Source organism: Mustela erminea, chromosome 16 (genome assembly GCF_009829155.1).
Source record: "Mustela erminea isolate mMusErm1 chromosome 16, mMusErm1.Pri, whole genome shotgun sequence".
Taxonomy (NCBI): Eukaryota; Metazoa; Chordata; class Mammalia; order Carnivora; family Mustelidae; genus Mustela; species Mustela erminea.
The window spans coordinates 54,605,240-54,628,391 of record NC_045629.1 but is presented as its reverse complement, the minus strand read 5'-3'; the positions used below and the strand labels follow the sequence as shown (position 1 = coordinate 54,628,391).

General features: G+C 36.8%; 1 protein-coding gene across 4 annotated transcripts in view; it reads left to right on the top strand.

Annotated features, from left to right (window-relative positions):
- Positions 1 to 23,152, top strand: part of ANGPT1 (angiopoietin 1) — a 249,404-nt gene that overhangs the window by 147,207 nt on the left and 79,045 nt on the right. For all 4 annotated transcript variants that reach the window (XM_032315588.1, XM_032315587.1, XM_032315589.1 and 1 more), the window contains exons 2-3: positions 7,910 to 8,065; positions 19,122 to 19,243. In XM_032315588.1, coding sequence (XP_032171479.1) covers positions 7,910 to 8,065; positions 19,122 to 19,243 — 278 coding nt within the window. The remainder of the gene's footprint in view (positions 1 to 7,909; positions 8,066 to 19,121; positions 19,244 to 23,152) is intronic.

Below are 23,152 nucleotides of genomic sequence, written 5' to 3'. Positions count from 1 at the left end.
CTTCACTGTCTCTCTCTAAAATAAATAAATGAATATTCAAAAAGAAGAAGAAGAAAAGAAAGATATTATAGAGAGGGGAGTCATGAAAAGTTTCCTTAAGGAGGAAGAACTTGAACTTAGTTTTGGAAAACAGGACCTAGCCAATGAAAAGATAGATAGAAAAGAAACATTCCAGTCAGAGCAAAGCCTTGTGCAAAGGCATGGAAGCATAAAAAAATAATGTGTATTTGGAAAAATAATTCGGTATGACTGGAGCATAAATTAAAAGTAGGGAAAAGGAGGCCAGATACAGCTCATATTCTTCTATGCTGATTAAGGAGTCATGACTTTATCTGAAGGTACTGGAAGCCACTGAAAGTCAAATTTAAGCAGTGGTGTGACGAGGACAACTTTATGTTTTAGATAGACCCTCTGGTTATGCCATGGGTGATGGACCGGAGGATGTCTGGAGTCAGGAGAGCAGTTATAGGGCCGAAACAAATCCAGGAGGAAAATGACAAAATCTGAGCTAAGTCAGTGCCCATGAGAATAAAGAGATGTGGTAGGGGAAAGGGAAGTAGGGAGAGGGATGGACCTAGGCACTCCTCAGGAGACAGAAGCAACACAGTCTGGTGCTGATGGAATGTTGAAAACGAAGGCAAAGAATAAAAAGGTGACTCCCTGTGGCTGGGATGAATGGGTAGGTGATAGTGGTGTCATTCATTAATATAAGAAACATAAGGAGAAAGCCAGGACATGTTGGTGAAAGACAAGAAATATATTTTGGACAGAATGGTGTCTGGGAATTAAGGAAACCAGAAATTCTAGCTTGCTTTGGAAACTGGATCTAAGGCTTTTATATAGTGTTCCTGTGCATTTTTTTCCTAATTGCCTTTAAAGATGTGTATTATATATGTTATAGACATAAATATATACATCCATATTTCAATTTTCTATAATAAATTAAAATCTTTCATACTCTAATACTTTAAAAGAGAATTTTTAAATCAAGTAATTTGAGAGCTTCAAGCATTAAAAATAATCTAATCCAGACCTTCATTTCATAGGTCAAGATCTGAAACCCAAATTGTTTAAGTAACTTGCCCAAGTTTGTTGAATAAATCAGTAATAGTACCTGGATTAAAATTCAGATAACCTGACTCCTGCCTGACTGTGCTTTTTATATACCATCTCTCTTTAAAAACACGTAAAGCAGGGAAAAACATGTAAGGGGAAAAATTAAGCAGATACTTATATTTTAAAATTTCATGACTCTGAATTTTTTTTGGTTGTCAGATGAGTATAAGTGAAGGTGAATATAAAAGAGAGCTTCCAGGATAATAGGGTATATTTTGGCATAGGAAACATCTCATTCATTTAGGTGGAGAGAGAATGACTTTCCTGGGTCTTGACCCAACTCTGGGTTGTATATGTGACAGACCACTTTCAATAGCCACAAAAATGTGGTCTTAAAAGAATCAAAACCAAGAAAAATTATTGCAGGATTTGTTCATGGAGGATATTCCGGCAGGCCCTTGATAGCTTAGCTTCTCTCTGTGCCTCAGTGGGGGTATTGCTATTAGTCTTTTGGAGGTGATATCATAAAGTCCCACTCACCTTATTGTCAATAGCTGAGAGCTTCTCCCTATCAAACAGAAATAATATTTACAGGAAGAAATGTAGTCAGAGGTAAACGAGTATTTACCAATGTTGTTGATTCATCTAGGGATGCCTGGGTGGCACAGTTGTTAAGCGTCTGCCTGCAGCTCGGGTCATTTTCCTGGAGTCCTGGGATCAAGCCCCATATCAGGCTCTCTGCTCAGCAGGAAGCCTGCTTCTCCCTCCCCCACTCCCCCTGCTTGTGTTCCCTCTCTCACTGTGTCTCTCTCTGTCAAATAAATGAATAAAATCTTAAAAAAAAAAAAAAGATTCATCTCTACATATATATGTCTTGCAAGACTCAACTCTTTGTACACATTATATCTGGTACCAGACTTAATACATATGATGCATTTATCATATATTTGCTAGGACTAAATTGACATGATGCATGGTTAATAAGCCTGAACTAATTTTAGAATCTGGCTCTGGTTTTTGCCACTTGTGTGGCAATGCATAGAAAGAATAAAATCAGGGGGATGTTTAGGCTCTGTGACTGAGGAACAGCTAGCTGGTGGACATCAGTGCTGGGAGGGAAGTATAGAGTGCAGAAAGCCGAGTCAACACCCCAAAAACTGATGGAGCATGAATTGGTATTATCAAAAGGGGACCTCAAACCAGGAGTCCGGAGAAATGAAGCAAACAGCAGGAAGCAAGAAATAAGGAAATGTGGGGTGGGCCAACAATACTGGCAACCATTGTTGCTGGTTCATCTTGATGATGTAAGTCTGAGTTTCCCACACACTGAGTGAACACAGCCTGACATCTGACATCAATTAGTTGTTTCACCTTGCTTTCTAGAACCTCTCTGAATCTCAGTCACCACATCTATAAAATGAGATTTTGGGAGCCCATAATTTTTAATGTCTCTTCTAGCTTGCTTATTCTAATGGTTTTCTTTCTTCCATAAATAGTAAGTGCTCCTTCAGATACCAAAAGGAGAAATGGGATTCATGTCATGCGTATCAGTACAGAAACTATTTCAAATGTCAGCTAAATAGATCTGTTGTCTAAAAAGACAATTTTAGTTTGCCATTTGGTAAAAGAAATAGTATACTGGGAGATCTAATAATAGAAATTCTTGCAAATAGTTTATTTGGCCTAAGCCATCTTTTTATAAAACCATAAACTTAGAGGTAGTTGTATTTTCAGTATTGCCACTGATTTATGAAACAAGGATATTAGATAAAACTATCAACATTTAAGGCATTTTTTGCATTGTTTTACCTTTTTATTGCTTTCCCATATTTACCCTTTTACTTTATTTCACGGTTGTTTTGCCATAACTGAGTAGTACCATATGCACCAACATTCAATAAGAGTCCACTTAATCTACAACATATTTTAAGTGAACAATGCCTTTGTCAATTTTTATAGAGCTTAAAATTTTTTTTCTTAAGAATTACATGGAGAAATTCTATTCTTTGTGCTTTAAGATATGCTATTGTTTAAGAGAGGCCTTGAAGTGAAATGATAAAGAATGCATTTCATATGCAAGACATGTCATAGTATCACACAGGTTTTGGTTCTCATGAACTCGAAGCAGCAAGAATCTTGAAGGCCCAGTAAGAAAGCGCTCTCAAAACTGTTGTCTCATCTTGGAAAGTCATAGTACTCATTGGGCAAAAGACATGGGCAAATGATTTGTGAGTGAACTGCAAATGACTGATAATCTTGACTTCTTAAAAATATTTTTTCTCTACTTAATAATGCAGCTTGTCACACAGTTGACTATATATGTGCTTTCTTACATGAACATTTCCCAGGACCTTATAGCCATCAATCTGTATGAAAATGATTAAATTTAAAAAATGAAAAATTATCTATCTTTAAACAAGCTTCTCCTCATCTTTTCTGTAGCCTTCACTTTATGTATTTACTGCATGAATATTATGTGTTACCAGTATTTGTCTATGACATTAGTGGTGGTGTGCTTGTGCTTGATGACTGTCTTTAGAATGGAGCACAACCTGCAGGGTCTCCTAGCCTCTTTCACCCACTCATGTGTGATGGTAGATAATTTACATTAACTTCCTGTTTCCTTATCAGCGAAATGAGGAAGCAGTACAGTGCCTAGACTGTTAAAAAGAAGATACTTAACCTTAGTAGAGGCTTAGTGTGTTCTTGTTGTTATTTTCTTTGTTATTATTTTAGAATAGCTTGCAAGAAATAGAATGGGTAGAAGAAAACAAATATGTTATAAATCTCATACTAAGCAAAAAAGGTAGGAATTGATGGAAGAACTTTTAATGGCCCACTGCATTAAAAGTGATAGCAAAGTGAACTTTCCACATAACTGGCCCTAGAACCTCTTACCTCCCTTCAAATTAACTTGGCATCCAGTATGATGAAGCAGAATAAAGTAATCACTCTCCAATAATGCATGTTTTTCTCGAAGAAGTGCATAAATTAGTTCTCAGTGAACTGGCTAAAAAGGAAATCACTCCTTCATTAATCAATCAACCAACCAGTCCATAACAGAGCAGTTCTCCTAAATCTGAAGCTAGTGGAAGGAACATCAGAAGGTAGTGTTGAGTCCTTTCTTTCATCTCTATTAAGTCACCTGAGGCCTCTGAGCACCATCTCTTAAATACATCAGAAAATAGAGCCAATACTCCCCATGTAGGGTTGGTGTATGTATCCAGTCAATGTGTATGAAAGCTTTTTTAAACACTGAATCACTACAAATTTAACATTATTTCTTTGCTTTAAACATCATTAATTGTTCATTATCTCATTTCAGCTGGCATCCTCCCTTCTCTTGCTGGTCTTTTGGCCAGTTTATCTAGAGTCATACACTGAGAGTAGCAGAACAGTCAAATTATTTGATGCTTCCTGTTGGGAGTCTCTTGCTTTATAATCTCTCAGGTCTGCACCTTAGAGGCTTCTAAAATATTAAAACGAAGTAGCCATCATATTTTGCAAACAAATTTTTAAAACCAGTAGGGAATATATGAGGACAATTGAATTTGTTACAAATTTTTCCTGAACCTGGCTGATAGGACACATCAAGATGTATTTCACAGTTCCACATCTACAGAGGAATGTTTAGAGATAAGATGAAAGTAGCCCTCCTTATTAATCACACATTGTATATTGACTTCTGCCTCTCTCCTCAGCCTTTAAATCAACTACATCTGGTTTTTGCTCCTTAACTGTGCCATTATCTTTTGCATTAAAAGGCAGTTACTCCTAGAGAGAGCAGCCCCACTTGATTAAAAAATAATTGACTGGAGTTATATACATGTTACTAATCATGGCAGCCCAAATAAGAATTTTAGTATAGGTTGGAGACCTACTATATTTCTACAGCAGGGTTAGCAGAATTGGGAGGATCTTTGTGATGAATGCCTTTGTAAAGCAGTTATGTTGCTTTGCTGGTGTTAACTTTTAAAGTTAAGAAAAGCCATAATAATACAGAATAAATAGATAGGAGTGGACAAAGATAGGATCAGAAAGCAGCTGAGCCTTGATGTACTAACTCTTTGCCAGAAGGTGTCTTCCTTTATGGAGACTGAAATGATTATATTATACCCAGAGCAAGCTAAGCTCTGAGAAATAACTCCCAGTTATCAGCTGCATAAGAAATTGATGTAGGGTGCCTGGCTGGTTCAGCTGGTCAAGCATGCATCTTTTGATTTTTGGGTTATGAGTTCAAGCCTCACATTGGGCATAGAGCCTACTTTTAAAAAAATAACGTTTAAATATCAAGTAGATCTGTATTGGAGCTCCCTGATTAGTGAATTCTCTCTCACTAGATGAATCTACGTGGGAAACCAGGTTGTTATTTGAACTTTCTTGGTAAGCAGTGAATGTGACATTGAATAAATATAGTGTTCTAAATCAATGCTACTCAATGAAATTGTTGTCATTTTGCAAACAAGATAAGAAGTTTTCTCCAGAATGTAAATTAAAGCATTAGAGCATGACTTTCTTCATTGACAGAGTCTTGCTACTACACACACACACACACACACACACACACACACACACTATATTTATAATAGTGCTTAGTGACAAAGGTAATTTGCATTCTACTACAGTTTCTTCATTTCGTGACAGACTGTTGAAAAACAGGTCTCATATAGACAGTTATTCTGTGGACCACACTTTGAGAAGCATTGGTCTTTGCCTAAATCAGAATTGTACTGGGAAGCTTTTAAAAATAAAGTTGTCCAGTATATACCCTTGAAAATTCCGATTCAGAGTTCCAGTGTGTTGCACATTCATCTGCATTTTTAAAATGCTTCTCATGAGGTTTTGATAAATATACAAGGTTGAGGCTCTACATAGTAAAATCACAGAGTAATTAAATAGTGTTAAATTGAAAAGGTTAGAGATTGAGAATGTGGGTTTTGGCGTTGGGGGTACTTACTGTTTCTCTTGGGCAAATTGCTGTGGATTTTCTAGGCCTCAATAGTCTCACTTTTAAAGCAGCTATAGCAATACCCACCACATAAACTTGTAAAGGTTAAGTACTGTTATAAAAAGAAAGCACTTAGTTCAGTGCCAACCACACAATTAATGAGTGCCAGTTGTATACATCTCCATGATGGAGATTCTCCTCCCACTTTTAAGAATATACCCTTTTATAACTCCCCCCCTCAAAAGTCAAAGGATGTTATGAGAGAAGGGGAAATATGATGCAGAATCCAAAACAACAGATGTCTGATGCTCTGGCCTACCTTCCTTTCCATTACCTTTCTATTATTTTTTAAATGTTTTGTCAAGATAATTTCTAGATATTTATTCTAACCTGTGTTATATTTGTTTTATAACAGATGTTTGTAGGTTGATTTTTCCCCCTCTCTTCTAATTTCAGAATAAAGAATGAAAGGGAGTTACTTATATTACCAAGGACATAGTCAGAATTTATTAATAACAGTATGAGTTTGATTCTAACCTCTCATTTTCTTTCACTTGGGGCAGACTTATGTTTGATAAATAGAAATAAGCAAGAGATGGTGTTAGAAAGTGAGCTGCCAAGGTTTCACAAAGGGGAATTTAGCTTTAGACTGTATTTATTACATGACAATAATGTTACCATGGATTATAAAATAGTGGATGTATTATGGTCCACTAAATCAGTAAAAATCACGTAGCTGTTAATGATTTGGAACCCGGTTTGTGGAGCACAACTTGGCAGAGCTATCAAGTGGTTGAGAGTGTTGGTATGAAAGTTAAGGACTTTAGTACTCAAATCCAAGTCTGGCTGTTTTTGTGGTGTGTGGCCTTGGACCTGACTTCTCTGGGATGCAGTTTCCCCATATGTGTAATTGGGTAATAAAATGTAGTTACCACAGGGTGGTGGGGGAGAAGTAAGTGCACCGACAGGGAGTTGTGGGCTTCTTCTGTATTTTTCAAGCAGTGCTTATGCTCGGCTTTACTCTCTGCAGTGCCTAGCACCCTCCCTTCCAGTAAGTCACTTAATAATTCTTCCTGGCCCCCATGGTACAATTTATTTTACAACCATAGTATTCTCCAAGATGGCACCATAGAGGACGAAATGTTACCCAAGGCGGGGAGCGCAAATGCTGCTTTATGGGTTATACATTCATTGTCTTTTTATTTTATTTTATTTTATTTAAATAAATCAAAGGAGCACAGAGAATGGTTTTCGCTGCCTCTGCAGCTCATTCCGTATACTGTTGTCTGAACTTTACTAAAAGCTTGTGTTTTGGGCATCTGTCTTCTTCCTACTCCTTGTGTAATTCTCTAACCCAGCATGCTCTTTTCATTACAGAAATGAAAGTGGGAGACTGAATTTTTTTCAGAGATTAGTGGGCAATATGGTATAATGAAAAGACCAGAGAACCAAGATATAGATTTAAAGGATCATACGAACACTGCTGCATTCTTGCTGGGTGACTGTGGGCTCATCATTGACCTTTGTCTGATTCTGTTTCCTCAGCTACAAATAAAAACAAACAAACAAACAAACAATAAACCCACAAAAACCAATGAGGCCATCAGTGCCTAACTCACATCTTTTTGTGAGGGTTGAAGGAGTTGTAGAAAATAAGAAAGCACTACCCAAGTACAAATACTTGTTACGATTGTGATGATTATATGCATGTATTGGTATATTAGGAGTTTACTAGCAACTGGGTTCCTGTGTGCTCTGCTCCCTTTTCCCCAGCTCCCAGAAATTCAGAGGATCCCTGCCAGATGGCTGATTTGCCAGCTGTGTCTTGTTTCGTCATTGTAAATATTCCACACTCCGAGAGACTTTGCTTATGATGTAGTATGTTTTGTCCTTTATCTCCTGCAGATTGAGAACTACATTGTGGAAAATATGAAGTCGGAGATGGCCCAGATACAGCAGAATGCAGTTCAGAACCACACGGCCACCATGCTCGAGATAGGAACCAGCCTCCTCTCTCAAACCGCAGAGCAGACCAGAAAGCTGACAGATGTTGAGACCCAGGTACACCCCTGGGCCAGAGTCGACAAACTCTTCACTAAGAAAATTTTTTTCCCTTTTAGCTTACTCCATAAACACAGAGCACATTTCACTACCGAGACTGGGGAAACATATACATTTTTGTTTATTGGTAATAACAACAGTGACTGCCTGACACGCTGTGCATGTTTCTTTTGATTTAACAAGGGTTGGTGTATTTAGCTTTGCATGTGTTTGCAAAAACAGGACTGGCAAAGGGCTTAATCAGCATTGAAATTTAAATAAACACTGCAGCTACCAACTGTGATATGATATGTGTCAAACAGAGTAGCCATTTGGGTCAAATTGGTGCCTTTGATGTGCATTTCTGACGTGTCCTGCTTCGTCTCTGGTAATGCACCAGCCACAAGGGCACCTGCAGAGGTTTGGTGCAACAGTAGACAGGCAGGAAAACCAAGCGAACTGATCAGCAATATGTAGATTTTTTTATTTAGCGTGATTTTATAATGAGGAGTCAATTACAACTCTCCACATAATATCTGTATCATCCTACCATGGACAATGACAGACTTTTTTTTAATGTACAGTCATACTTATTTCAGTACAAATCAGAAAATGCCCGTTAATCATCAGTCACAAACCCACTATTACAGTTGACTGAAAATATTTTTGGTGATTTGAAGATGATCTCTTGGTCTCCTTTCACCACGGAAATGGTTATCCAATTTACCATTCTGAAACTCAGAGGATGAGTCTATCTCAAGGTAATTGGTTTCTGGAAACAAAGCTGAAATATATTTTAAAAAATAAACTGAAGCTTATGAAATTTTCAAGAATTTATTTGGCCACGCATCAACTCAGGTTGAGCAGTGCTTAGCTGAACGTGGTTAGGAATAGTCTAATGTGTGAGCTAAGAGAAAGGTTTGAACAGAGGAGATGCAGAAGCAAAGCAAGGAAATTATTTGATTGACTGTAGCCTCAGCAGTTGCCTTATTTAGGGGAGGCTTGTTGGCTGTAATTGAGTTCCTAACTTTCATTTTCTGGGATTGAAGTGCACTGACTCTGGCTGAGGCTTTGATTTACTTCTATAGGTTACCAAGGCATTAGAGCCATCTCAGTTTAAGGGCTTCCTTGTTTAAATATTTTAGCAATATAAATTCAAAAACAAGATGCAACTTCATTTCTGCTTTATTTTATTTCTGTTAAAGGCATCATAGATCATATGATATTTAAAGATAAAGAACAATGACCGTTTATATGGACAGAGAATTATATATTACACAGACAACTTTCCCAGATACAAATGATTTTTATGGAAACCATTTAAAGCAGACAGAGGTCAGAAAAGTTTGAGCAGTTATCCCATATTGATACAGCTGGTCAATTGAATCTTGCACTCAAATGGAGGCATTCTCATTTCTTTCCTTTTCTATCCCTCTTGGTTAGCAATGCTAATCATTAAAATAAATAAGAACTTAAATGAGGATTACACTGGAGCAGTAAATCACATGGCTTTGACAAATATTTTTTTCTGCACACCATCATCAATAACCACAGGCAATGGAGAAGGGAAGACTACGTATTATAACTAAAAAGTTTGAAACTTTACTTAATCATTTATCATCATACCAGGCAAGCTTGGTCTTCTGCACATATTGACTTCTGGTAGTATAAATAATATGAGTGTATTTTTTCTTGTTTTTGTAAGAACAGAACACTCACCATCTTCATCTTCTACATAGAATTCTATATATTCAAAAACTGGAACAACACAATACTACCATACCTGGGTGAACATTTGAAATTTTTATGTATTTATGTTACAAGTTTTAATGACCTACCTGGCAGGGCTTTGTTTTTTTCTACCCCCAAAATCCTTTTTTTTTTTTTTTTTTTTTTTGGTAAGAGATAACAACTTGTTCTTCATCTGTAAGGTTAAGAAATATGTACTTTATGGAAAATGGTAGAGAAAATTCATAAGATAAAAAAAACAAAACCCTTCTCTCAATGGGGAACAGCTAAAACTAAATACTCCTTAAAGGCCAATGAAAGTTTATTGGATGCACCAAGAAGAATTTTAAGATAGCTAAAACCTAGAAAACATCTAAAAAAATCACAGATCTAACTGAACTGGCAATGAGAGGGAGGTAGAGAAGGAAGACAGTGGCTCAGACCAGCTATGTCCTACCTTAAGAAGTAAATCCTGGGTGTTCTTTTCATCTTTATCTTAATGTCTTCCAACTGTCTATGCTGTCTGTTAATCTGTGTTGCTCCAGAACATTTTCACGTGAATGTATATACACATGATGTTTAGTTGAACCTTTGCAAGAGAACACGTTCTACTTAGACATAACTACTCTAGTTCACTCAAGTACAAATGCAGGAACAAGTGACAAACTGAATTTTAAATTATCCCTTAATATAAATGCACTCTATTCTTATATATTAAGTATTTTTGTAAAGAAAGACCAGTAGATCCTTTTGTGCTATGAAAGCCTGCCCATAGGTTTTTGCTCCCATATTACTCCTCCTTTGTTTCACACAGTATGTGTTGCTTTTCCTAAACTGAATTCAGGCTCTCAGTTATTTTAGTAACTTAGAACAATGGATTTGCACTACATTTCCATGTGCTAACTTTTACATGATGATGTTATAAAGATAAGTAACTTATTTCTTTTGGTCCTTTCTCTAGACCTTCTAGACTTGAATTTAACAAAAGGTGGCAGAAACATTGTTTTACTGCAATGCCATTTTAAAATACTTGTGTGTTCAATAACCATCATAATCAGAAAAGAAACAGATAATGAGCACATCTAGATAACTCTGCTAGACAAGGCACTGAGCATCAGGCGCCAGCACCATGCCCATACCTTCCTCCTTAGTCTCACTTGCGGTGTTTTTCTCACTCTGTTATCAGTTGGTGCCAAAATGTTCTTTACTTCCAGTTCCTCTTTCTGAGTGTGCACTATAAAGGGGTTAGTTACAAACATTATTCATGTCCCTTCCTTCCTGTGAGTCCATTTGTGGCTTCTACCACAGGCCAGTTTTGATTAGAGGTACACTAGTAGACAAACTACATTAAAATCCATCTCTAATAATTAGTGTTCAGCTCTGTTCTAAGCAATTTTACAAATGTTAACTATTTAATAATTTAATAAAACTCTTAGAGGGCAGGTACCATCATCATCCCTCAATTAAAGATGTGAAAACTGAAATCTAGAGAGGAGAAGCAACTTGTCCTGGGTGAGACAACTAATAGTAAATGTTAGAGCAAAGATTTGTCCCCCGGAAGTCTGACATCAGAGTCTACATGCTTTTTATACTGGCTCTCTTTTTCCTCCTGCCTTTCTCAGAATTCCTTTCTCTATTTAGGGCTGTAGACACTAAAAGGGTGCAGGCAGAAGGTAAGATGGAAATTAGATAGAACAAAAGTAATGTGAACCTAATAGTAAGCCTGAGTGTTTTCTATAAATGATAAAGTCGCTGCTGCTGCTGCTGTTGCTGTTGTGCCGATGGTGCCATCAACTGTCGTCATGTTACCATGTACCTTGAAGTCGTCTCGTGTAATCCTAGAATCTCGTTGTCCTTACCACTTGCTGGCTGTGTAACTATGGGGTAGTTCCTTAGACACTTGGGCTGAGTTTCCCCTAATATCCAATTATTTATATAGAAACCATTGTGTTAGGAATGGAATTTAACTAAATCTTAAAAGGCAAATTTTGGGTATCTCCTTGCTGCAAGAGATTTTAAGAGGCACAGTATAGAATACAGCCATAAGTAAAGCAATCCTTATCCTCAGCGAGCATAATTGAATTAATGTGGCAAAACTTGTTGAAACCATTTCTATCTTAACTTTCCGTCAAGTTAATTAGCTGTGGAGCCTTTTCATATATCCATAAGAAATGCATCCTTCCAATCTCCTACTGTGGGTGTTTCATTGAGCAATGGCTCCAGCTGCTGTGCTTTGAAATCACTGTGTAGTGCAGAGGGCACAATTCCCAGTGGCCACTTGTAGCTAATGACACATTGAGGTAGTGATACTTAGTCATTCCTGCTCCTGGAAACTGTTAGAATCCACTGACACATGACTTTGGCTAAGGGCTCTCCTTTAGCCTTGCTAACTTTCTCACAACTTTCCTGGAGGCTAAGACTTTCACTCAATCTCCTTTCCTTCCCTTTCTTCTTTACTGTGATTAGACCTACATCCTAGCCAGAAGGTACTCCTAGACTACTCTGTCTTCTTTCCAATTTTCCCTTAAGTTAGGTATTTCCCCTAATAAATGTCTTGCATATCTAATCTCATTTTATCATCTGCTTCTCAGAGGTCGTGAACTATCACACCTGTTATTTGGACTTCAATTGAACAATTACAACCTTAAGCCAGTTCAGGAACAATTTATTCAATGAGCATCAATCTCTAGACCGAAATAGATTTGAAAGGGCAGCTCTCAAAGTTGAGCCACTGGATCTCTTTAACTTGAAGAGAGAAGAGCTGAATAAATATTTAACCTTGGCATAGTTAAAATGGCAGTAAAATAAATTTGTTAATGGGTCATCCAAAGAAAATACCATGGTAATTAACTTTCTCACAAGGTCTGGAAAAAGTGTTTGATGACCCATTCAGAGAGGTCTCCATGAACTGTGACCCACAGGTCAAATTTGAATTGCAATCTTTTTTTGTAAATAAAGTTTTTATTGAACACAGCTATACTCATTCATTTATATGTTGTGTATGGCTGCTTTCCCAATAAAAAGGCAGAGTTGAGTAGTTATACAGGAAAACATATAGCCCACCAGTCTATCTACTATCTGGCCCTTTATAGAAAAAGCTGGCCAACACTTGTACTAGGATGCAAACTTCAAGAGAGCAGGGATTTTGTCTGTCTTGTTCACTGCGCTATCCTTAGAATTTGGCTTTATTATTTATCCTTAGAATTAAGAGCTTTATTAAGCTCTTAATAAATCCTTGTCAAATGATTACATGAACTAATATTATTAGACCCTAAATTTCTGTAGATTTCAGCTCGATGCTCCCAAGACCAAAAGTAGCATCCTAAAGGTTGTATGTTTATTGTTACGTATACCAATAAATAACTGATGGGCCAGAGTAGGACTTCGAACAGAAACACTCTGCTGCAAAGTTGTTCTGACCAACTAAGAACATTAGATGACAGCGTATTCTCTGTACTCTAAGGAGCAAGAGAAATTTGGCCACTTTCTTGCTTCATAGTGCTAGTTTAGTGTTGGAGTGGAGAGGGAAGTTGGATGTCATTAGCTGCAACAAGCAGATGGCATGGTGATACGAAAGAAACCATTTTGATAGCAGTTGTTATTGACTGAAGGCAGGTCCCCAGAGAGAAGCTGCTTGTGTATAGCTACACGAGCCTATAGGAAAGAAGTCAGATGCAGAGACAGACTGCCTGGGTTCCCATCTTACTCCTTTGTGGATTAGCTCTGTAATATAAGTACTGTCTCTACTAAACTCCATAACCCAATTAGATTTTCATGTTATAAATATAATATATAGTATATATTATAAATAAAATATTAATATTACATACAATAATTATGTACTATTAATTCTATAACATTATCATGATTAAGATTAACAGTAATTCTCTCAGACTACATAACTTTCACATTCAGATTTCCTCAATTGTTCTACCCAAAATTTTATAGACATTTTAGTTTTTAAGACATAATAGTCCCTTTTAAGTTAGAGCAATCCTCCATTTTTTTTTTCCTTGAGGTTTTTAAGAAACTGGACCAATTGTTTTTGTATACTGTCCCATATTCCTGAACTTTTCTGAGTATTTCCTTCTGATGCATTTTAATTTACTCATTCCTCATGGTTTTTCTTTAAACTGGAATTGTAAGGTCTCAATTAGATTGACTTGAACATGGTGGTGGTAGTACTTTATAAAATTACTCGTTATTTCCTACTACATCTCATCAGGAAGCACAAAAAGCCAGCTTGCCATACTCTCAGTGATTTTTTTCCCCCCTGGAGATTTTACTTATTTATTTGTTTGTTTGATTGTGTGTGTAAGAGAGAGTGCATGTGATCCAGGGGAGAAACAGAGGGAGGGAGCAAAGAGACCCGGAACTGAGCATGGGTACAACTTGGTATCCATGTGGGGGTTAGGGGGCTGATCCCATGACCCTGAGATAATGACCTGAGCCAAAATCAAGAGTCAGACACTTAACTGATTTAGCCATCTAGTCACCACCTCAGTGACACTGTTTTAACTTGGTTAGGATAGAAGCCTCCAAGTATCTCCCTCTTACTTGTCCACCTTCCTCTTGGAAATTAACCTGGAACATGATACTTTGTCACACTGCCCATCACTGACCAAATAAATTATTTCACCAACTTTGTAAAATGGTGATCTTCTGATTCTTTGAACACATACCTTGTATTATATTTTTCATTTGAAAAGCATAATTAAAGTGAAAGGAAGTATAAACTACAAACAAGGCTGATTTCAAAGTTAATAAGCTGGTGAAAAAGTTTCTTTTGAGGGAGATTTTCCTTTTAAGGAAGATCAGAGGCACTCTTTAAATTATTAAAGGGAAGCTGGCCGAAATTCTCTACCTCACTTGTTTGAGAAACTAGTCATTTTTATGTTTAAATTTTAGTTTATTTTTTAAAGATTTATTTATTTATTTGAGAGACAGCAGGGTAGAGGCAGGAGGAAAGGGAGAGAAAGTCTTAAGCAAACTCCACAATGAGCATCGAGCCCATCAGTGTCACAACCCTGAAATCATGACCTAAGTTGAAACCAAAAGTTGAAGGTTTGACCAACTGTACCACCCAGGTAGCCCAATTTTAGTTTTTTTTTTTTTTTTTTTAATTAAGACTAACATTTTAGATTCTATAAATCCTCAGTTTCAAGTTTTATGTCCTCCTTGCTTTGTGGTTTATGCTGCAAAATTTAAGGTTTGAAATGGTTACTTGGGAGCTTTTTTCACATACTCTTTGCTTTCCTTTTTCCTTCCGCTTCCCTTCCCTTCACTTCTCTTCCTTCCCTCTCCCTCCTCTTCTTTTCCTTTCCTTCCCTAGTTCATTCGTGTGTTCTTTCTTTCTCTCTCTCTCTGTCTCTTTCTCTCAGAGATGGGCTTTGGAGTATGTTTAGGCTAAAGAATAAAATTCCTTTTGTCATTTTAATGGAACACTTAGATTATTGCTAAGCAGCAAGTTTCATAGACACATGGCAAAGAAGTGGTCAGTTTTTCATAGTTTCCTATACAATTCTCTCAGTTCTTCATTTTTAAACTTCAGGCCTATTTTAATACAACAGCAGAGAGATCATTGAAATAAAGCAGCTAATTAGACAAGGGGACGGAGAAAGAAGAGAAAGATTCGAGATTTGTGTACAAAAGTGGCCAGAGATGACCTGACACTGATGCTTGACGAAATGAGATTTTGGATTTGTCTCCTTCCTTTTCCCACATTCAGATGCTGCTTTAGAGTTGGATTTTTAGATTGCTGTCACTGAAGTCCCACTTAACCTTCATCTGGCCTGCTACCTTATCTCTGACAGTGACCCAACTTGAAAAAAACTCACTGTCCATTGTCTAGCATATCATTCAACAATTAACTCTGTGCCCTTGTGGACCCCATGCTGAGCATTGGCAATTTGGAGAGCTCCATGTGGAAGAGGCAGGACTCTGCAACTGAAATCCTCATGGGGTAGAGAAACAGCACATGAGTGAACAGACAGGATAATTTCCAATAGTGATGATTTTTTTAAAAAGATTTTATTTTTTTATTTGACACAGAGAGAAAGACAGATCACAAGTAGGCAAAGAGGCAGGTAAAGGAGAAGGAGTAGGCAGGTTCCCCACTGAGCAGAAAGTCCGATGTGGGGCTCAGTTCCAGGACCCTGGGATCATGATCTAAGCCAAAGGCAGAGGCCTAACCGACTGAGCCACACAGGCAACCCCAATAGTGATGATTTTTTAAAGACAATACAACAGGATGACTTGATGGAGGATAGTGAGAAGTTGTATTGCAAACAGTGACCAGGAAGGGCCTCCCTATGCAAGAATTGACTAAGAAATCACCCATGCATCAGGGAAGGTATGGGCAACTACAAGTGCAAAGGTCCTGAGGTAGAAATGAATTTGGCATGTTAGGGTGGCACAAAAGGAGGACAGTGTAATTAGAGCATAATAAACAAGGACTAGATTTGCTGGATGAGATCTGAGACGTAAGCAGGGTTCTGATCATGTAGGACCTTGTTGGCCAGGCTAAGAACTTTGGAATTTTTTCTGACTGCCAAGAGAAGCCGTTAACATTTTTAATATTAGTGATGTCATATGGCATTTATATTTCATTTTTTTAAAGATTTATTTATTTGAGAGAGAGAGAGCATGAGCAGAGAGAGGGGCAGAGAGAAAGAATCTCAAGCAGACTCCCCGTTGAGTGGGGAGCTGAGGCAGGGCTGGATCCCTTGACCCTGAGATCATGATCTGAGATGAAATCTAGAGTTGATCGCTCAACCAACTGAGCTACCCAGGAGCCTGTGGTTTATGTTTTCAGAAAGATCATTCTGGTGTTATGTAGCAAACAGACTGGAGGTAGGACAAAGTGGAGAAAAATTAGGAGCTGTTGAAGTCTCTGAACTTAGATATAAACAGCTTCAATTTCAGTTTTAGATAGTTCCATTCTGTTCTCAGTATTCTCTCATTTTCTTCTCAGACATGAAGAAGAACAGTTTTTGTTCTTTGTAAAATAAAAATTTTGATATTTGAGGATCTCAGAAAGTGTGATGAGAGAATGTGATGAATAAGAGAGAAAAGAGATATAGTTTAACTGCTTATAATATGCCCGATTCAGTGAGACAAAATACCTTTTGTTCATTCAATCAATACTGAGTGTCTTCTCTGTGCCAAGCACTATTCTCAGTGTCACCAAAAGATCCAGATGCCTCATGCCCTATTTAATTATTTTATGAATTGTAATTCTAGTTAATAAACAAACAAAAAACTTCCGTGGACAAAAAAGTATGTTTAACAGTTCAAAGTCACCTCTTGTGTATCCTTAATCTTTATGTTCTCTACCATTTTGTCTTCTGAGCGATTCCTAATTCCGTCTTCAAATCCCAGTTCCTCTTGCTCCTGTTTTTCCTCAAAAGAAGCGATCAGAATAGGAAAATATTTTTTTAAATCTCTAAACCGCTCCACAAATCTAAGTATTGATTAGTAGTAGTAACTTTTAGACTGGTTTTCAGATCTTTATTTATGACAATTGTAAAAATGAATCCTAGAACTTTAAAATTTTTTTAAAGCACTAATGCCCCATCTCATCATTCTGTGCCCCCCTCCTTCACCCTCTGCCTCACACCCCTACAACAGAGTTGAGACTTGGGTGACAAGTCACACAAAACTAAATAATACATGTGCAGAACCAGCCTATATTTATTTTAAAATTATGCTGTGTTCAATATGGATTATTTTGCACTAATTTTGATCTTTTAAAATGTTGCATTAAAATATTAGAATATTTTTAATATTATATTTTAATTTATTTTATATAATTATTTTATTTATACATTTGTATACTTGTCTAAGTATATAAATATATAAATGTAAATAACAATTTAATTTAATAGTAATAAAATAAAATATATTTAAAATATAATATTTTTGACGCCTCCTTAAATTTTGCAATTGAGACAATTTCCTCTCTCATCTCACCCTAGCCTTTGTCCTGGTTCCTTGAAAATACCTCCCCTTCCCCTACAGCCTCTTGTAATCCAAGTCCAGCCCTAGTCATATCAGTGTGTTTTGAAAAGGTATGTGCATCTGATATAATCCGAGGTTTCGACATGCTGCAGAAAAGGAGGAAAGCTCTAATGACGTCATTTTTAGAGGGGGTCTTTTAGATTGATATTGACTCTCCAGAAGGTTTTCCAGATCTCTTTCAATAAGTAGTTCTAAGAAAAGTGTGGTGGTATAGAAGTTTTCAAATGATATAGGAAGCTTTAAAGCTAATTATACTTTTTTCCTTGCCCTTTTCACCTCCCTTAAAGAAGATCAGGGTAGAGGTTAGATAGAACAGAGGCAGGGAGAAACAAAGACATCGGACTATTTGAAGGTATCTCTCAGATTACAGTTTGCAATGTTTGCTTGGAGGATGTGTAGGTTTGGGTTCATGGCTCACAGACTCATGTTGTATTAAAGCCTGGCCGGCAGCATGAGTCTTCATGATTCAAGATTAGTTGCACATTTATAGCTTCTAGAGCACCCAATGTAGCGCAGTTGAAAGGATAACTACAATCTGTCTTCAGTGAGATCTGGGTTCCTGGCCACTTCGTTTTCTCAGATTAAGAACCAGGACAGTCTAACTAACCCTTTTAGTTTTTGGTATAGAGCATTAAAATTGAGTCACACTGTCTGGATTCAAAAACCCGGTTCTTCCCTTGGTTCCTGTGTGGATTTTAGGCTCTGTCTAATCTCCAATTCTTCATTTATAAAGTGACGATAGCAACTCCTCCAATAACATGTGCCCATGTCTGTGAAATGATACGATATTTGGAAGGACTGGTGTGACCTAATATGATAGGTATTCAATAACTCTGTGGTCATGAATCTGCCTAAACTATGTCAAGAGTTGTTTGCACATTTATAATTGATTTTTGTAAGGTGAGGGATCAAGGTGAGCATATTTTACTTGCCTGTTAGTTATTAGTTATATACAATAGCAAAGACCTTGTACTACTTCCTATCTCAGAGATAACGTGTATAGAATATCAATATTGGGGATAATGCATACATAAAACAACTATCAGAGTTGAATATCTTAGGGATTCAAGACATGAAAATTTAAATATGAAAAAAGATTTAACAACTTAATTTTCTCATTCAGTTGCAACCTCAGCCTCAAATAAATGTCATGTTTAAGATTCATTGCAAAGCTCTACATTCTAATTCGTAGAATGTAGGTCATTTAATTAATTATTCCAGAAGAAATACTATTTTAAAGAAAACACAGCTAAATTAAAAAAACAAAAATTCTTCTCACTCTTTGTGATTAAAGTTTGAAATGTTTTTATCTTTTATCTTTTATCTTGAGGTACTAAATCAAACTTCTCGACTTGAAATACAACTGCTAGAGAATTCATTATCAACATACAAGCTAGAGAAGCAGCTTCTTCAACAGACAAATGAAATCCTAAAGATTCATGAGAAAAACAGGTGAGGCTTGTCGTATTCCAATTATTTACATATGTACTTATTTTTATCGTTCATCTCTCTGTCAGCTCTTTAAATATTGAAGTCGTTCATAAAAAGAAAGGAGCTATAGAGACAATTTAATATGATACAAATAATACAGTTGCTTACAATCTTGAAGTATATGCTTTTTAAAAAACTTTTAACACTAATTTATCTAATATTTAGTTGTTCGAATCCCACCATATCTATAAGAATTGATTCTGAGAATAAATCCACTGACACAAAATATTGACAGTTTTCAGCAGAATGACATCTATAGCAATAAAAAAGAAAAAGTAATCTCCAAAACTCTGTAACTTAAATTGTGACTCTACCTCCCCTTAAGATTCTACAGAGCTACGAGATTGTTGAATTCAAAGATCTTGCACCAGAGAAACAAATTTTGTTTTTCCCAGAAAATTATTTACCTGTAAAGCTGATTGAGGAGTTGCTCACCAACCCCTTTCCCACATTTAAAGACGTTTACTCTGGATAAAATAAATTTCTTTGTTTAGTTTTATGGATGTGTTTTATGAATCCTCTCAGGTAAGTTAAGTGGGACTTAGAGATCTTGAGATGATATATGGACTATATCATTTTGAAGTCTTGATATTTATGATGGCCAGTTCAGTCAAAGCACTGGCCTCTGTAGGAGAAATGTATTGCTTATTAACTGACCATTGGCCATTGGGATGGCTTGAAGCAGTTCCATTTCTTATACATTATATGGATTTAAAGAGCATTGTGTTGCTAGAAACTAGTTAAATACCTTATGTCATTGGAACTAGAGTTTCCACCATATTCCAAACCAGGAAGGCATAAAAAGGACTTCTAGTGCTCTTTATAAATGAGGGGACAGACTCGGTAGAAGTGAGTGATTTGTCCCAGGTCGCACAGCTTGCTAGTGGTACAACTGGGCATATAACCCAGGCTTCCTTCATCCTCGTCTTGCTCTTTGCACTGTAGCACATCATCTCTCAATATACTACTATCTGTAACCTAAAAGGATTCCCCAACTTTACACTAAAAGTGGCCCTTAATGACAGCAATTATAATGGAAGCTTTTCCATGAAGAAGATAAACCTGTTGATTTAGAGTCTGAAAGGGGTCATGCATGCTCTATGACTTGTATTTCTAAGTTTTACATTTATTTATCTTTGTACTGTGTCACGGGGTAAACTGTATAACTATAAATAAACTTGACAGGACTTGACCCTGAACTGGTTGCATAATGAAATGTTTTGGAATTGAAAATCCTGCTGAAAAGTACCATTTATCCTACTGCTGTTTCACAGTAACCAGACATGTACATGGAGCAGGTATACTTTACATCAACCATCCCTTGGTTTTCGGATCCCACTATGCTTTAACACTGGTGCTAAAAGTGAACCCCTTTACAGTTATATATTTCAAGATGCTATTGTGAAAGCCCTGTCAAGGAATAAATAAGTAAAATATTGTCAACTTTGCCTTATTTTTTAGATTGTTTGTTTTCATAATTACCTAAATAACACACACTTATTGGAGAAAAAGGAGAAAGTAACAAAATTGAACTAAAACTCACAATCCCGTCACATTGAGAAAGCTGCAAGTGTCACTGTGTATTATATATAAATATATTTTTTATGGAAAGCTGTGTCATGCTATCCAAACTGTTCTGCATGCTGCCTTCTTCGGAAATAGATATCATTTCTCATGAATAAATACCCTTCTAATATCGTTCTGAATAACTGTGTGGTATTTCATTTTAAGGTATAACCTAGAGTGGTTTCAGTCTCTAAGTATGTTGCCACATATGATTTATCTTTTAAAAAGTTGTCAGCATGAATCTACATTCTTCAGTTCTTCCCCTGCTGATATGTGTATTATCTCTTGGTCCACATCTGACACTTGAGCTGTCAGGATACCATAAAAAACCTGGGAGGACTGAAAGGTCTCACTCTTAACTACAAAAACAAATGCTGTCCTTAAGTGTCACTTGTACTCAGCTCGCTCTCTCTCGCTCTCTCTCTTTCCCGCCATGTCTGTCTTTCTTTCTCTTTGCCTCCTTCCTTGTTATATTCATTCTTTCTTTTGTTTTCTTTCTTCCTTCTCTTTCTTTTCTTAAAAATATATCCCCTCTACCTTATTTTGTGATTATTTGGGGTTATTTGGTTTTCCATCATAATTCTTGATGTGACACCTAGTACCATTTCTACTATGGCATTCTCACCATGAAACTGTTTGTTTGTTTAAGGGAAACTCTTACAAGTTGCTCTGTCTGTTCCAGCGGCAAAGCTGAGCGAAGGTTCACACCCTCAAAAGAGCTCTGTCAAGCAGGTCAAGTAGAGAAGGCTTCTCCGTGTGCTATGGCCATTCAGAGGTGTCTCATCCCTAATCCCAGCACATACACGCCTCCTGCTGATGAATTTTTTCCCTTTATTAAGTTCTAATTTTTAAGGAAAATTCAGGTCTCTGTGTATACAAGTCAGAATGCTTATTGCTAGTGGTAATTTTTTCAGAGTTCTAACAATTCCCTTTGCCAGAAATATAGGTATTTTACAAAGACTTCAAGGATTTATGTTTCAACTTGAAATTTATCTCTGTGCTTACACTGACAAAAACTTACACTCATCTTTCACTTGTCCTCTACACTCCTTTCTTTATTGACGCTCAAGTGTAGCATTACTTCAACGGTGGTTTCTGGGGGTATTTTTCAATCAACATGCTGTATCTCCTGACATTGCTGTATCTCTGTAGTTATCTGTGTCTTCCTGTGGAAGGGTCTGAGGTGTTTAATGAAGTGTTGGTGGAACATTTATTCTTTAACCAGGCATATTCTTCTATGAACCACTTAGAAAAAAGTGTTTTACTTTATACAGAAAATAAGAATATCCTTTTGTGATGTACAGCATACTTACCCTACTCTTTATTGTTATTGTTTACTTCCATATGTGAAATGGAGTTCAGGAACTCTGCCAAGCACTTTCTAGAGCAACAAAGAAATCCACCCCCACCCCCCACCCAATAGCATTTAAGTGGATAGAAAGTCAAAGTCAAACACCAAACTGTTTATATATATTTTTAAAGAAGTGTATTGATTATCCCTACCTATTCCTTAAATGAACCTTAATCCTCCAAATGTAGCAAGAAGCTATTTCTACATTAGACATTTCTGAAATGTAGGAACAACATGCCTTTAGTTGGCCAGGTCTGGTTTGGATCAGCTAATACACTTTGCAAAGGGGATTATCTAAATTAAGCTTTGCTTCCTCCCCATGGAATGTCAGGGATTGTGTCTGGGTGTGTGACTTACCAGGTTGAGTATGATGGGGTCTCAGCTGCCAAATCAGTGAGCTGGCCCTTAGTAGGGTCCACCACTTCTTTGGCAGAACAAGGAGGAATATTTTATAGACAGGATTATACTACACAATCATGCTGAGAGGTCCTGCTGATTTACATCCTGACAAATTAAATGCATCACTTGCAGGGTTGAAAAAGGATTTTGGGCCTCATTAGATTCACCTCTTTATCCCCTAAATGGCCAAAGGCACAAAGCAAGAATAGGATTAGCAACATTTACTCTACTGTTTGTTTTCCTAACAATCTAGTGGGGGGTGACTCCAAGAAGCTTTCAGTTTGCTTTCTTTAGGAAATGTTTTTTGTTCTTTTTTTTTCTTTTGTTGGATACTATCCTAATGTCAAAATGGTTTCATTTCTTATCTCAAGGAAGAGCATTTGGAAGTACAAGATCAGTATTTGGCCCACGTAACTGAAATTATCAACCAAGATCTCAAGAAATGGGAAGCATTAATATTTACCTTGCACATAGGCACTTGGATCACAAAGTGGAACATGTAATTGTCAACTTTTATTAGATTCTTTGAGTATGTTTCCTGCCAGGTCAGCTCA